Source organism: Ornithorhynchus anatinus, chromosome 10 (assembly GCF_004115215.2).
Source record: "Ornithorhynchus anatinus isolate Pmale09 chromosome 10, mOrnAna1.pri.v4, whole genome shotgun sequence".
NCBI lineage: Eukaryota > Metazoa > Chordata > Mammalia > Monotremata > Ornithorhynchidae > Ornithorhynchus > Ornithorhynchus anatinus.
This window is the reverse complement of record NC_041737.1, coordinates 31663324-31680568: the sequence shown is the minus strand read 5'-3', so window position 1 is coordinate 31680568 and position 17245 is coordinate 31663324. Positions and strand designations below refer to the sequence as shown.

General features: G+C 51.9%; 1 protein-coding gene across 1 annotated transcript in view; it reads right to left on the bottom strand.

The window, feature by feature from the left end:
* The window catches only part of KANSL3 (KAT8 regulatory NSL complex subunit 3), a 35822-nt gene extending 20016 nt beyond the window's left edge, over positions 1-15806 (bottom strand). Inside the window, exons 1-2 of the mRNA XM_029073521.2 lie at positions 15517-15806; positions 7501-7671 (exon numbers count right to left, since the gene is read on the bottom strand). Of these exons, the coding sequence (XP_028929354.1) occupies positions 7501-7671; positions 15517-15731 (386 nt within the window). The 5' untranslated portion in view covers positions 15732-15806. The remainder of the gene's footprint in view (positions 1-7500; positions 7672-15516) is intronic.
* Between the last annotated feature and the right edge of the window lie 1439 nt (positions 15807-17245).

Here is a 17245-nt window from a genome sequence, read left to right as displayed (position 1 = left end):
CTGAGGAATGGGGAGGATGGTGACGTCAAGTGCGATGGAAAAGTATTGTGGAGCAAAGGATTTGGTCGAGGGGAAGGATGAATTTCATTTTCAGATGCTTTGAGCTTGAGGTGCTGGCAAAATTTCCAAAGATGACAGAGAAGGAGGAGGCTTGGGGGCTAGTGAGGGAGATTTGGAGGTCATCCACACAGAGAGAGATGGGAGTTGAAGCCGTGGGAGTGGATGAGCTTTTCAAGGGAGTGACCCTGAGAAGAAGATGACCCCGAGAGGCCGCCCCACAGATAGTGGGAATGGAAGGGAAGGGCTGGCAAAACAGGCTGAAAATAATAGGCCGGGGAGGAAAAAAGAACTGAGAGAAAGAAAACTGTGCCAAAAAACCCAAGGTTAGATAGCGTTTCCAGAAGAAGGGAGTGATCTATGGTGTCCAAGAGAAACGAGAGGTTGAGAAGACCTAAAACAATGTAGAGTCCATTAGATGGGTAAAGGACGTTGGTGATGTTGGAGAGGGTACGTCCTCAGAGGAGGCATGTGGGTGGAAACCAGAATGTAGAGAGTCGAGGAAGGAATTGTAGCGGGGGAGATGGGGCAACAGCTGGAAGGTGCGGTGAGATCATCATCTTCATAAATGGTATTTATTGAGCACTTACTGCATGCAGGGCGCTGTACTAAGTGTTTGGGAAAGCACAATACGACAGAGTCGGTAGACACGTTCCCTGTCTGCCATGAGTTTACAGTCCGGAGGATGAGTTTACAGTCCAGAGAAGGTTTTTGCTTTAGGATCCGGGAGACAAAGGCGTGAACAAAGAGAAAAGGGAAGGAGTCAAGAGATAGTGAGAGACTGAGGATGGAGGTCAGGAAGGGAAGAAGAGAGGGAGCCCGTGTTTTCAGTAAGGTGGGTACAGCAGAGGTCCGTGTGTTGGGGGGAAGGGGGTTAGAGAAGGGGAAGACAGTGGGCCTAGGAGTTGATGACAGGAAAGAAGGCAGAGCTAGAGCAGGGAAGGATGAATCTGAGGCGGTCCAAGTCGTACGGGTGCCCGAACTCGCGCCAACAGCAGAAACCTCACAAACCACACACCGCAGGCAACTTCCAGCTTCGGCCACCCACCCTCACCCCAAGTTTTGGCAGCTGTAATCGGGGATTTGGAAAAGAAGGGAGAAATACTCAGTCTGAAAGAAACCCGCTGACATTGGGAATCGGATCCAAAAATGACATCTGAAACCCCGGGGATTTACCTACGGAGGAGGAATCAACGGGATTGGAAGGGCCAACCGGTTTCCAAAGCACTTTTTCAACAACATATCGCCAGCCCAGGAGCATTACAATTTGAAGTTGGAGGGAAGGAATGGTCAGTATGAGTTCTGTCTTCCTCCAGCGACAATGTCTGAGAAGCAGCACGGCTTAGAGAATACAGTAGATCAGAAGGACCTGGCTTCTAATCCCAGCTCTGCCACTCATGTGCTGTGTGACCTTGAGCAAGCAAGTCACTTAACTTCTCTGTGCCTCAGTTACTTCACCTATAAAATGGAGATAAGACCGGTGAGCTCCACAGAGGACACAGACTGTGTCCAACTTTAATAGCTTCTATCTACCCCAGCGTTTAGTAAGGTGCCTGGCGCATAGTAAGTGCTTAAAAAATACCATTAAAAAAAAAGTTTTCAGTCCATCACTTTGGAACTTTGGGTTTGAAGCCACCGAGGAAGCCAGGATGAGTTACACGGAACCTCAAATGGGAGACGGGATGGGAGTAAAGTCTACTTAATAATAATAATAACGATACTTGCTAAGCGCTGACTGCATGCCAAGCACTGTTCTAAGCGCTGGGAAAGATACAGGTTAATCAGGATTGACACAGTCCCTGTCCCACATGGGGCTCACACTCTGATCCCCATTTTACAGATGAGGTAACAGGCATAGAGAAGTTCAGTGGCTTGCCCCAGGTCACGCAGCAGACCTGTGACAGAGCCGAGATTAGGACCCAGGACCTTCTTACTCCTAAACCTGTGCTCTGTCCACTGAGTCACACTGTAACAAACTATGGAGGGAACATAGGCAAGACTACAAACAAACCACATATTAAAATGCAGTTGTAGTACTATTAATTTAGCGCTTAAATTGGGCAACACACCAGACTATAAAATCTGTAATGCATCCAAATGGCCTTTTTAATGACTGCTAGAGCTCAGGACTACTTCAGAAGAGTCACCGTTTTCCCTTTGGAATCAGAGTTTTAAATGCAGGATGGGATTGTTTGCCATTTCACTATTCCGGAGAAGCTGAAACCATCGAGCTACGTTTTATGAGTTCAACCCTTATTACTACAAATTAAAATCATAAGTTTTACCATCATCCTGTTTCCCCTTTTGTCTCTCACTTCAAGCCTGACAAGAGAGGTAATACTTGCCAATTATATAGATGAAACCTGATTAGCACTGCCAGGGACTGATTTTAAATTGGCTACTGTGAGCCCATCTTCTAGAGCATGAACCCACTGTTGGGTAGGGATTGTCTCTATCTGTTGCTGAAGTGTACTTTCCAAGCGCTTAGTACAGTGCTCTGCACACAGTGAACGCAGTAAATGTGATTGAATGAATGACATTACAGAAGTTTGTAATGCCTTGTGGCAGGGAGGAGAATTTAGTTGAAGTGGAGCACAAAACACCTAAAAAGTACCTAGTTAGAAAAACCCAGAATTTGGACAGAGGCCTCAAACCAAACTTGACATCGTCAGGCCATAAATATTTCAAATGGAAATAAGCCACGAGGAAAAATGTTCAAAAAAAAAAAATTCCCAAACATTTTAAGACCTCAAATGAAGTAGTTAAGTGAAGTAGGCATTAGGGTAGCCTATTAAACTTTCACCTCCACAGCTCTCAACACAATACAGCTAAGAGCTATTGGGTTAATGGTCCCCTAGTCATGGGCTTAATATCAGAGCTGGATTGGGAGTGAAAAGGTAACTCAATAACGGAGCAGGATTAGGTGTGAAAAGGCCGGGGGAAGGCTCTGATGAGGCCAGGCTATTTTCCAGACAGAAATGCTAGTGAAGCACCTGTCCCATTACAACAATCTAGCTTTTGGGAGAATTTCTACCACCCCACAATTGCTTCTATAGCTTTCCTAGCAAACCTCCTACTACCTCTCTCTCCCAAATCTACTGTTCCCACCTCTTTCCCCTGCCCGAAATGCCTTTCCTCCTCAGCTTCTCCTCGTCACATCTCACCTTTCCCTTACAGCTAGCCCTTAGGGTCACTTCCCCGGGCCACCTCAGATTAACCCTCTTCCTCCCGTCCCATCAGTTAAACGCACCAGTAGAGGCGGTTTATAGGTAAAGGACTGTTGTGGGTTTTTTCAAGCCATGGGACAGGATACCCACGGGTCAGGAAGGACAACGATCTCGGACGAGACACTGCAGGACACTTGGAGGAGCCATGTGATGGCAGCCCGGCTCGAGGTCTGTCCGTCCCTCTGGCCTAAGGGGTTAGTGTCCGCTTTCTGGGACAAGGGACGGGTCTTATCTGCTCATATTATACTTACCCCAGGGCTCGTTACGGCGCTTGGCACAGAATTCGCACTTACACGCGGCGAGCACCCAATAAATACCACTGATTGGTTAACCGATATCTTTCATAACGACAATGATAATGGCGGTATCTGTTAAGCGTTTACTACGTGCCAAGACTAAGTGCTGGGGTAGATACAAGGTAATCAGGATGTCCCATATGTGGCTCACAGTCTTCATCCCCATTTTCCAGATGAGGTAAGTTGGCACAGAGAGGTTAAATGGCTTGTCCAAGGTCAGACAGCAGACAAGTGGGAGTCCCCTGACTCCCAAGCCCGTGCTCTTTCCACTCTGCCACTGGCTCTCTCATCGAGTCGTCTGTCCAGTCTCTTCTAGAACCTGTGGGTAATTGGTGCCTGCAAACTTCCCGAGGTACGGAATGCCAAGTGATTAACATCCGATACGTGAAAAGGCTTGTTTTGAGGCCCCTACATTAATATCTGACCTAAAGCTGGGCAACTAGTATGCTCTCCCTGAGGGATAGGAGCCACATCTATCTGCCACCTTCGTATTCTCTCCCAGCGCAAAGTGCCTGGGCTCCGCACACGGTGAGCGCTTATAATAATGACGATAAGAATAATGGTCTTTGTTAAGGGCTTACTACGTGCCAAGCACTGTTCTAAGCACTGGGGTAGATGCAAGGTCCTCAGGTTGTCCCACGTGGGGCTGTCTTAATTCCCATTTTACAGATGGGGTAACTGACACACAGAGGCGTGAAGTGACTTGCCCAAAGTCACCCGGCTGCTAAGTGGAAGAGCCGGAATTAGAACTCATGACCTCTGACTCCCAAGCCCGGGCTCTTTCCACTAAGCCACGTTGTTTCTCTAAATACCGACGTTTAATAAATACTATTATGACTCCCGTTTCACCTCGCCCACACCTTTCAGAATCTTTACGAACTTCCCATCCGATCTCCCCTCGATCTTCACTTTTCCAGGCTGCGGAGTCCTAATCTTTTCAATCTGTCATTCAAAGGCCACTCCACCTTCCAGGCTAATTTTGGTGGCCAATCTTTTCCCATTTCATCTAACCTCTGGAACAGGAACCATATCAGCCGTGTTGCAGTGTACTCTCCCAACTGCTTGAGTACAGTGCTCTGCACACAGTAAGCGCCCTATAAATCCCATCGATTGAGAGTTCCGGGGCACGTTTAGTGGCCCAGGGTGTGGGGGGGCTACAGGAGGATACTGGCTGCAATATTTTTGTTGTTTAACTTTGGGATTTTTCACCCAAGGGTTCTGCTGTGGCCATCTTGTGCGGCAAAGTTTTTGATGAGAGTTAGGACTGTGTATGCCACACACATGGCCTCTTTTCCAAGCAGCATGGCCTACTGGATAGAACATGAGCCCGGGCGCCAGAAATTCTAATCCCGACTTCATCCCTTGTCACCTGTGTGACCTTGGACAAGTCACTTCACTTCTCTGTGCCTCAGTTACCTCGCCTGTAAAATGGGGATTTAGATTCTGAGCCCCATGTGGGACAGGGACTGTGTCCAACTTGATTAGCTTGTATCTACTCCAGAGCTTAGAACAGTGCTTGACACATAGTAAGCACTTAAACACCATCATAAATATTACTATTAGTCCGCTGGTCTCCTTCCCTCTGCCACGTCTCAAAGACGGCCGACAAAGCCAGACCGCCTGCTGCCTGCTACGTCTGCCCTAGGCTTCCACCACTGTTGCATTAGGCTGCTTAATTACTGCTTTACCTTTATGCAGATTTCCACACCTTCCAGTTTCTCCGTTTCAAGTTCTCCTCGGAGTCCCTCCGGACACCCTCTCACTTGCAAGCCCGCGTGTCGCCTCTCTCTTAGGGAGGTCTTGGGATTTTCCATACTTAATGGACTCCCAGTTTTTCACTTACCAACTGTTCTCCCCCGTTTTGAATTTGAGAGCCAGCAGTCTGAACCCGTTTCGTTCCGAGGGGACCCGCCTGCCCGGCATAAGTTCTGCCTTTCCAGAAAGACCCCCGGATCTGAACAAATCTACATCACGCTCTCAGCACCATCACCTCCTCCCCACCCTGTGCCCCAGGAGGGGGCCCGGAGGAATATCAGAGACGCTCCCCTGGGGGCCCTGGATGTCAGCGTCCTCTCTCCAATCTCGCTTTGGCCTCCAAGACCTCCTTCTTTTCTTAATTCATTAGAGGCCAGTGTTTCCCATGATCACTGGTTCCTTCCCTGGCCCAAACAACAGCCGAACTCTCAGTTGTGCGAGGTTCCCTACCGACGCATCGGTAATCACCAACCCAGCTGCTTAGGTGCCCAGTGATCACATCTCCGACTGCTGCCATCTGCTCCTGCTTGCCTCAGGGAGGTCCTCCCCGGACCCCCTCAGGGTAAGAACCTCAGGGTGACAAGAGGGCACCGCCAGAGCATCTGGGAACTGGCATGCCGGGGTAAGGCAAGATGACCGGTTACAAGGCTGGGCTTAGCAGTTTGGTTCGGTCCACAGTGATCATATCGCTCAGGGTCGACGTGGAATCAAATACGGCTCTCGGGCACACGCGGGGACCCTCGGATCGCCACTGAGAGGGTGACGCCATTATCTCGGTCCCCACGGTAACAGCCGAGCAGGGAGTCAGATGGAAAGTAGCTGGGCCACCCGCCCCTCTGAGCCACAGAGATGGCTCAAGATGGTGGCTCGGCGTATGCTTCCGGGACGAGAGGGTGAGCTCAACACGTTCTCTCTCCCTCTCAGGCTCCTCACGCGCCTCCTGCCCGCCCACCTACGGCAAGCGGCGGCCCCGAGGTGGGTCAGGCAAGCCAGAAGGGGAAGGAAATCACTCACCGTCCACTTTCTTGGCCGGGGAAAGAGTAGCCCCCGTGCTGGGTGCCATCCGCACCCACGGGGAGGCCGGCTGCGCAGGCAGGGGCGAGTTCAGCCCCCACCGCCGGGTGCCACGCCAGGTTTGGGAGTAGTTCAGCTTAGGAGGGGCACGCTGTTGCTTTCTCTTCTCTCCCCTTCCTCTTCATTAGCAGGGCAGGACACACACCTATAGTACCGAGTCCCCCCGGCCCCTCCTTGCCCAGCTTCTCCCGCGGGCGCTACAGCAGGCGGGCAGCTTCCCCGGCCCCTGCCGGGGGTGAACCATCCCGTAGGCTCGGCTGGAGGCTCCACAGCCTCCGCCTCCTACCTCCTCCTCTTCTGCTCTCTTCCCTTCCCTCACCCCACCTCCTCCTCCCTTTCCCTCCCCGGCTGGCTGCGGGGCAGCCCCGCGGTGCCCAGACGCCATCACAGGGTGTTGCACAGGGTGTTCCTTTGGGGAACGGCTCTTGCGCACCGACTGCTCAAATGTTTCATTTCGTTTGGCTCCTCTGCACAAAAGGGGGTTGGGGGCAGCCACTTCATTTAGGGCAACGTCCCAGGTCAGAGCTGTCAAACTGCCTCGTTAGCTAGCTCCTCCCTGGCCTCTCCGAAAGAGAGTTCGGGTGGCTACGCCTTGCGGACGGTCACAGCTGTGGACGGGTTCCACGGCCACGCGCCCCGGCCCCGAGACGGAGATGGGCTCCTTCCACAGTCTTATCTTGAAAGGCCTGTCTTGGATTCTAGGTGATCCCAAGGTCATTCCTGCGGGCAGGGAACACGTCTGCTGACTGCCGTACTGTACTCTCCAGTGCTTAGTACAGTGCTCTGTACACTGTAAGCACTCGAATACCACTGCCTGATTAGGTCACGTCTGGTAACTATTGTAACTATACTCTTCCAAGCACTTAGCATGTAGTTAGTGCTCAATGAACACCAATAAATCCCACTGGCTCCTTTCCCCTCTTCTTATGTCCTTCTCTTTGTTGGCCTCTTGGCCTTCTCATCCCTCTTGTTCCTGTGTTATGAGGTCCCGCTGCTTGGGGTGCAAGAGAACCCAGTGGGTCTCGATTCCATCAGTTTGGTCATTAGGGAGGAAAGGATCAACGTTCCCAATAGGGCTGTCTCAGTCCTACCTGTTGACGTGCTCCTCCCAGTCTTCCGGGGGCGGCGGGGCGTCCGCGTCGGTGCGGGCAAAGATGACGTGCCGTTCGCACTCGTTCATGACGCTCCGCGCCTTCTGGTTGTCATAGAGAGGCACGAGCGTCGGGGTGACGGTCTCCACATCGATTGGGATGTCCGCTTCGCTACGAGCAAACCGAGAGACGGGCATGAGAGCCTGGAAGGGAGAACTCAGAACACAGACGGAGTCCGACGAGAAAAAGGGCCCGCTTTTACCCGCTCCTCGAGGTCTGACAGACCGACGGCTTCACCACGCGGGGTGGGGACACTTCACCTATTCGGTTGCCTTTAGTGCCCCGACACTGTACAAATCGGTGTTGTACAACTCACAAGGAGGAGCGTGGGTTGGCTTTTCATGACCCCTCCAAAGTCCGCTTCCTCCGCTCCTGTGCATTAGTTGCAGAGCACTGCTGAAGGAGATCCAGGCACCGGGCTGATCTCGTCCACCTCAAATTCATCACCTGTTTTAACCCTCCCCTCTGCCCAGGAACAGTATCTTTCCACCCTTAGTGAATCCCATGCCCACTGCCCACGCCAGCTGTTTCGGACGTTTAACTCCCGCCTCGAACTCCCGTCCCTCCGCCCCCATCATCTCTTCCCCCTAGTGATCTGGCCGCATACTTCACTGATAAAACTGAAATCGTCAGGCGTGATCTGCTTAAAATCGCCCCTGCTCCTCTCCAGTCCCTCACCTCTCTTGCCGCCTTTTTGACTCTCCCATCTTTCCCAGTAGTATCAAGAGATCTCTCTCCTCCTCTCAAAATCTTCCCTCTCCATCCCTGCCTCCAGTCCCATCCCTTTGCACCTTAGCAAAACTCTTGCCTCCTCTCTTTTCCCCTCCCTGACCGACATCTTCAACTATTCACTTTCTAGTGGCTTTTCCCCCACTGCTTCCAAACATGCTCACGTCTCTAGCCTAAAAAAAAAAAAACCCTCTTCCTAGACCCCACGGCTCCCTCCAGTCTTGCCATCGTCCTCCTGCCATTCTTCTCCAAACTCTTTGAGTGAGTTGTCTTCCCCCACTATCTCCCTTTCCTCTCCTCCAAATCTTTCCTTGGCCCCCTTCAGCCGGGCTTCCGACCCCCTTCGCTCCATGGAAACTGCCCCTCCTAAGGTCACTGATAACCTCCTTCTTGCCAAACCCAACGATCTCTACTCCTCTTCAACCTCTCAGTTGCCTCTGATATTGTGGGCCACCCCCTTCTGCAAACATTCTCCAAACTCGGCTTCCTCGACTCTGTCCTCTCCTAGTTCTCCTCTCCAACTACTCCGGCTGCTCATTCTCTCTTTCATGGGCTCCTTTTCTGCCTCCCACCCCCTAACTGTGGGTGCCTCTCACCGTTCGGTTCTGGGTTCCCTTCTATTCTCCATCTCCGTCCTCTCCCTTGGAAAACTCATTCGCTTCCACGGCTTAAAATACTACCGCCAAGCAGATGATTCCCAAATCTACCTCTGCAGTGCTGAGCCCTCTCCTCCGCAGCCTCAAATTCCCTCCTGCCTTGAAGACATCTCTCTCTGGATATCCCCCCGACACCTCAAGTTTAACAGGTCCAAAACAGATCTCATCTTTCTACTCAAACCGTGTCCTCCCGTCTTTCCCATCTCTGTCGATACCACTCTCCTGTCTCACAAGTCCATAACCTCGGAATTATCCTCGACAACTCACTCAAGCCACGTACTCATTCCGTCACTAAATCCTGTCAGTTCTACTTTCACATCATCACTAAAATCCATTCCTTCCTCTCCATCCAAACTGCTACTAAGTTGGTACAAGAATTTTATCCCGCTATGACTACTGCATCTCCCTCCTCAGTGACCTCCCTACCGCCTGCCTCTCCCCACTCCAGTCCATACTCTTGCCTGGAGGAACAGCGTGGTCTAGTGGATAGAGCATGGGCCTGGGATTCAAAAGGTCATGGGTTCTACTCCTGGCTCCGCCACCCGTCTGCCATGTGACCTCGGGCAAGTCAATTCACTTCTCGGGGCCTCAGTTACCCCATCTGTACAATGGGAATTGAGACTGTACACCTCACACAGGACAGGGACTGGGTCCAACTCGATTTGCCTGTATTCTCTGCTGTGCTTAGTGCAGCGCTTGGAACATAATAAGCGCTTAACAAATACCATTATTATTATATCACTTTCTAAATTGTCGCTCTTTCGATCCATGTCTCCCCACTCAAGAACCTTCAGTGTTTGCCCACCCACTTCTGCATCCAACAGCATGTCCTTATAATTGCCTTTAAAGCACTCAATCCTACCTTACCTTGCTGATTTCCTACCACAATCCGGCCGGCACACTCTGGTCCTCTGTCACCAACCTCGATCTCGTCTACCGCGTTGCCGATTCCTTGCTCGCATCCTCCCTCTGGCCTGCAACTTCCTCCCCCCTCACATACCATTACTCTCCCCACCTTTAAAGCCTCACTAAAAATCACATCTCTTTCCAGAGGCCTTCCCCATCTAACCCCTCATTTTCCCGACTTCCTCTCCCTTCTGCGCTGTCTACACGCTTAATCTATATCTTCTAAGTACTTGATAGTCACCCCACCCTCAGCCCCATAACACTTATGTACATATTCACAGTCTATTTTAACGTCTGTCTCCCCGTCTAGACCGTAAGCTCTTTATGGCAGGGTGTGTGTCTACCAACTCTGCTGCACTGAACTCTGTCAAGTGCTCAGTACAGTGCTCTGCCTACAGTAAATGGTCAATAAATACCACTGACCGACTGAGACCCACTTAAACTGTGGCCCCAACACACACCTATATTCAGGCTGTCCTTGACTTTACACCATTCCAAGTTCTGGTGAACAGAACCTCAGCGAACATCCTCCCTGCCTCTTTAAAGGATGAAGAGGGGAAGCACCCAGAAGACTAAGGGATGGTGAGAAAGGTAGGATGAACGAGAGGATCGAGTCTTTACATAAGCGATACTCAGACCCACAACACAATGAGTTCCTGAAAGCTTAGCCTTCTGTTGGCGAGTTTTAAGGCAGAACCTATATTCCCTGAGAACAATTTTATACCAACGGAGGCTTGGTTCCTGAAGAGAATACTATTTCCATCAGTATTAGCCAGAGTTCTGCATTTCATTATACATGAGCAATACAGTTACATTAATGTATTTATCATGGGCACAGCCATCTGCCGCTAAAGAGTGCATAAAGTACAGTATTGTATAAGGTGCCTTATATCAATCAATGGCATGGATTGAGGGCTTGCTCTACACGAACACTATATGAAACACATGGGAAGAGTACGACATAAGAGAATTGGTAGGCACATTCCCTGACCAGAAGGCGCTCACGATCTAGAGAGGGAAATGACCTCGAAAACACAGGCTTGTTTTAAAGGCATCTCAAACTCGAGATGTCTAAAATGGAGCTCCTCATCTCCCTCCCTAAATTCTCACCTCCTTGCAATCTTCCCACTTCCATCAGTTAGGCTACCGCCACCTTCCCTGAGCCCAACATCGCAACGTTGATGTCATCCTCCACTCCGCTCCGTTCTTCTGCTCTCATGTCCAATCTCCTGCCCGGATCTGTACATTTTTCCCTCAACAACTTTCCGTGGATCCGCCCCTTCCTCTCCATCCCCGGTTCAAGTACTCCGAGAATCACGACTGTATTACCCTATCAGCCTCCTCGCTGGCCTCCCTACCTCCAACCAGCCTCTCCCCGGGTCAGTCCTTACCCCATGACGGTGCCCGGATCATCTTTCTGAACGCTGCTCAACATGTCTCAGCAGTCCTCAAACATGTCAAGGCCAGTGGCTTCATGGCTGTCCACCGACTTTCTCCATTTTTCTCACCAACTCTCTTCACCGGCCCCTGACCTACCTACGCCCTGCTCTTTTCTTACCTTCCTCCGATTCCTTGCTCAAGCTGTTCCCTGGGCCCGGGGCTCCCTCCCCAACCCAATTCACCAGACTGCGACCCTCCCCACAGTCGAAGCAGCGAGGTCTAGTGGAAAGAGCCTGGGTGTCAGAGACCTGGGTTCTAATCCTCACTCTGCCATGCGTGTGTCTGCTATGTGACCTTGGGCAAGTCACTTCACTTTTCTGTGCCTCTGTTACCTCAACGGTAAAACGGGGATTAAATCCTACTCCTTCCTATTTAGACTGAGTCCCATGCGGGACAGACTGTTTCCGACCTGATTATCTTGATTCTACCCCGGCACTCGGTACAGTGCCTGGCACACAGTAAGTGCTTAACAAGTACCATAATTAACAATCACACTTTTCCCCTTCAAAGCCCTACTGAAGGCTCACCTCCTCCAAGAGGGCTTCCCAGATTAAGCCCCCCTTTTCCTCAGCTCCCCCTCCCCTCTGCGTTGCCCCGACTCGCTCTACCCCCTTCTCCCCGCTCCACCGCACTTGTGTAAAAATGTACGTATCTATCATTCTATTTATTTGTATTGATGCCTGCTTACTTGTTTTGACGTGTACATATCTATACTTCTCTTCATTTATATTGATGCCCGTTTACTTGTTTTGACATCTATCTCCCCACTTCTAGACTGTAAGCCCGGAGTGGGCAGAGATTCTCTCTGTTGCTAAATTGTACTTGCCAAGCACTTAGTACAGTGCTCTGCACGAAGTAAGCACTTAATAAATACGACTGAATGACTGAATGAATAAAGGGAGACAAGCGGACACAATTCGCCAAATGTACGATGGTTTAAAGGGAGAGCTCGGGGACAAATAACAAACAGAAGTGATTAAATACCAAGCAGATGTGTTCACGAGTCCTGGGGTGGCATGCAGGAAAATGGGATATTAAGGAAATGCCTCCTTGAGGTGGTAATTGTTTAGAAGGGCTTTGAAAAAGGAGGGTACTAGCTTGTGAATTTGAGAGGAAAGAGTCTTCCAGGTGGAAATAGTAGTGGTATTTATTAAGCACCTACTGAGAACAATGCATTGTTCTAAACACTTGGGAAAAAGCCGCAGAAGCGCAGGCCTCATCCCCTGCCCGTAAGGATCTAACGGGGGAAGTCGGGCATAATAGCTGTAGCGTCACGGTCAGTTCACTTTACATACAAGGGCTGAAAATGGGTATAAAAAAAGGCAAAAGTGATATAAGGAGCTGTCGGATTGATTCAAAGTGAGGCATTCATTAGGAACTAATCCGGGAAAACCTTCTGGAGAAGACAGAATTTTAGGTGGGCTTTAATGATAACGGTCTTCATTCATTCAATCATATTTATTAAGTGCTTACTGTGAGCAGAGCACTGTACCAAGTGGTTGGGAAAGTAGAATACATCAGTAAAGAGTGGTAATCCCCGCCCACAATGAGCTCAGAGTCTGGGAAGGTTGAGGGGGGGAGACAGACATCAATACAAATAAATAAAATGACAGATACATGCATTAAGTGCTGTGGGCGGGAAGAGCAAAGGGAGCAAGTCAGGGTGACGCAGAAGGGAGTGGGAGATGAGGAAAAGAGGGGCTTAGTCTGGGGTTTAGCTTGGACTCTTAAGTTCCTGTGTGTTCCTTGAAACATTCGCATCGGTCAATAATGTTCATTCCGCACTTACTGTGGGCAGAGCTTTGCATTAAGCACCGAGAATACAATCTAACAGAGCTGGTTGGCATGGTGTCCCCGCCCTCGAGGCACTTACATTGTAGTGATGATCCAGTATGCATTCCCAAAATCCCATTGATGACTGGCAACCTGGGAGGCAGATTCCTCAATCTTCCTCAGGAAATGTCACTAGATTCCAAGTAAGTATCAATTCCCTACATTCAGGAAGTTCTTTATCTGACTCCCTTAAATATCTCTCATTGCAATTTCGGTCCATTTCTTACCTCTCTCCTCACTGGAAACAGAACACTTGGCCGTTACTCTTTCCTACTCCACCCTCCAGTCTGCACTCCGCTAGGCTGAACCGTACTACAGATTAGGTCATTTATACAGGCTTAGGGCTAAGACTATCCCACGGAGGCACAGGGATGACAAGTGACTTGCCTGGTGTTAGGAGAGGCAGAGTCGGAATTAGAATCCAGGTGCTCTGATTCCCAGGCCCGTGCTGTTTCCAATAAGCCAAGCTGCATTTCCACTCCAAACACAGGGCACAATATCACCGATGCCCATTCTGTGGGCACTGTATAGCTGGACTGTACGTTCCTTGAGGGCAGGGACGGTGTCTATCAACTCTATTCTCAATAATAATTTTGGTGTTTGTTATGAGCTTACTGTGTACCAAGCACTGTAGTAAGTGCTGAGACAATACAAGATCATCAGATAATTAGGGAAACAGCAAGGCACTGCAAAAAAGCACAGACCTGGGAGTCGGAGGACCTGGGTTCTAATCCTGCTTCCACACCACTGTGTGACCTTGGGAAATCAATCCATCACCTTTTTTTGCGCGCTTGCTGCGTGCAGGGCACTGTACTAAGCGCTTGGGAGTGTACAACACAACAATATAACAGACACATTTCCTGCCTACAATAAGCTTACAGTCTACGGGGGCGGAAAAGAGGGTTTTATCCCCTTGAAAGCCACTTAACTTGTCCGTGCCTCAGTTACTTCATCTGTAAAATGGAGATTAAAACCTCTTCCCTCCAAATGACTTAACCCCATGTGGGACAAGGGTTTTGTTCAACCTGATGATCTCGCATCTCCCTCGGTGCCTGGCACATCCCGGCTCCAACGCCTGTCAGCTGTGTGACTTTGGGCAGTGCTTTGCACATGGTAAAAAGTGATTATCGAGGGCCATTAAAAAAAAATAAAATCTGGTCAGACAGTACCTGTCTCCATGGGGCTCTCAGTCTAAATAGGAGGGAGAACAGGTACTGAATCCCCATTTTACAGATGATAATCATCATCATAACAATAACCGTGGTAGTTGATGATGATGACTACGTGCCAAGCACTGTCCTAAGTGTTGGGGGTAAACACAAGGTTATCAGGTTGTCCCACATGGGGCTCACTGTCTTAATCCCCATTTTCCAGATGAGGTAACTGAGGCGCAGAGAATTTAAGTGACCTGCCCAAAGTGGCGGAGGCGGGATTAGAACTCACTACCTTTGACTCCCAAACCCGGGCCACTGCCACTAAACCACGCCGCTCGTTAAGCGCGCGCTCTGCGCGCCAGGCACCGTTCTAAGCGCGGGGGTGAACGCCAGCAAATCGGGTCGTACAGTCCCTGGCCCACACGGGGCTCACCATCGGAGTCCTCGCTTTCCAGATGAGGAAACTGAGGCACAGAGCAGTGAAGTGCCTTGCCCCAACTGAGCCACGGGGCAGGGACTCTCTGACTCCCAGGCCCGAGCTCTTTCCACCAGGTCTTTCCGCTACTTCTCTAGAGGGACTGTCCAGGGCAGAGTGCTCCACACAAGGGGAAGACTAGACCGTAAGCCCGTCAAACGGCAGGGACTGTCTCTATCTGTTGCCGACTTGTTCATTCCAAGCGCTTAGTACAGTGCTCTGCACACAGTAAGCGCTCAGTAAAGACTATTGAAGAGGAAACACCGCCGACTAACTGACGGGCGTTGCCATCCCACCTGGTGCGGGGGGGCTAGATGCATTTACTTGCGTGGCTCAGTGGAAAGAGCCCGGGCTTTGGAGTCAGGGGTCGTGGGTTCGAATCCTGACTCTGCCGCTTGTCAGCTGTGTGGCCGTGGGCGAGTCGCTTCACTTCTCTGGGCCTCAGTGACCTCATCCGTAAAACGGGGATGAAGACTGGGAGCCCCAGGTGGGCCAACCTGATTCCCCTGCGTCTACCCCAGCGCTTAGAACGGGGCTCTGCACAGAGTAAGCGCTTGACAAATACCAACAATGCTGGGGAGCCGCCGGTCCAGGGGGTCAGAGGATCTGGGTTCTAATCCCGCTCCTCCACCACGTGACCGGGGGCCGGTCTTGCCTCCTGTCACCTGTGGCTCAGCCGCCCCAGCTTGCCAGAGGGGGTCTGAGGCTGGGAGCCCCCGGTGGGCCAAGGGCAGAGCGCTGTGCCGACGGCGGCCGGACTCACCCGGCGCAGTGGTGCTGTCGGCGCGGGGTGACGAAGAGGGTGCGGGTGGGGCGGGCGCTGCTGGCGTCGGGGTGGGCGCTCCACGGCTTGGCGTAGCTGTGGTCCAGGAAGACCAGGTCCAGCTCGCGCTCGTGCACCGACAGCTGGAAGAGCAGCGACGTGCCCATCCGCCGCGCCGACGTCTGGAAGTCGCGCTCGCCGCCCCGGTGCGCCATCCCCGCCGGACGCGGGCCCGGGGAGGCCTGGCCCGGGGAGGCCTGGCCCGGACGCTGCCGCCCCGGGGCCTGCTGCCGCCCCGACGCTCTGCGCCTGCGCCACACCCCCCCCTCCCCACCCCACCCCACGGCTCCGACGCTCTGCGCCTGCGCCACACCGCCCCTCCCTCCCACCCCACGGCTCCGACGCTCTGCGCCTGCGCCACACCGCCCCCCACCACGGCTCCGACGTTCTGCGCCTGCGCGCCTCCGCCCCCTTCACGACAGGCCCTAACCACCGCCCCCCCCACGGCTCCGACGCTCTGCGCCTGCGCCACACCGCCCCCCCACCCACGGCTCCGACGTTCTGCGCCTGCGCGCCTCCGCCCCCCGCCCCTTCAGGCCCTAACCACCTCCCCCCCCCGGCTGCGACGTTCTGCGCCTGCGCGTCCCCGCCCCCCCGACACGTCTGGCTCCGACGCTCTGCGCCTGCGCGGCCCCGAGCCCTCCCGGCCGCCCGCGAAACCCGGCCCGGATTTCAGGACCGGGGATGGAGCGGAGGAAAACCCGGAAGGGATCAGCACCCCGATCCTGCCCATTCATTCATTCAGTCGATCAATCGGATTTATTGAGCGCTTACTGTGTGCAGAGCGCTGTACTAAGCTTGGAAAGTCCATTTTGGCAACAGGTCTGCTATGGCAGGCATTGAAGGCAGCAGGCCCAACCCATCACCCTCCAACCCCGGCCCGCGACCCAGCTTACCAGGGCATTCCACCGTCCAATCAGTCAGTGAGCACTTTGTTGAGCGCTTATTATGTGCAGGGCACAATACGACAGAGTTGATCGGCACATTTCCTGACCCCAAAGAGCTTACAGTGTTGAGGATGAGAACTAGTAAGGTAAATCAACAATTTAGAGAAGTAGCATGACCTAGAGGATGGAGCATGGGCCTAGGAGTCAGAAGAACCTGGGCCCCGCCCCTTGTCTGCTGTGTGACCTCGGACAAGTCACTTCATTTCTCTGTGCCTCAGTTACCTCGTCTGTGAAATGGGGTTTAAGATTGGGAGTCCCGTGTATCTACCCCAGTGCTTAGAACAGTACCTGGCACTTGGGAAGCGGGAAACAAATGCCATAAAAAAAGATATGTACATAAGTGCTGTGGGGCAGAGGGTGGGGTGAATACCGAATTGCCAGAGGAATTTGGGTTCCAAATGCGTAGAGGATGCAGAAAGGAGAGGGAGTCGGGGGAAAAAAACTTAATTGGGGAAGGCCTCTTGGAGAAGTTGTGACCTTTGAAGGTGGGGAGGTGGTAATCTGGTGTCTATGGAGGGGGAGGGCTTTCCAGGACAGAGGGAGGACGTGGGAAAGGGGTTGAAGTCCACATCTTGCAACTCTACCACCATTCCAGATACTAGTCGCGGTCATCCACTATCCCCACCTCCACCTTTTTGAATCATTTTGATCCCCTTCTCACGTTCCTTCTTTCTCCATCCCTACACTGATCCTTGGGGACTTCGATATCCATCCACCTCGAT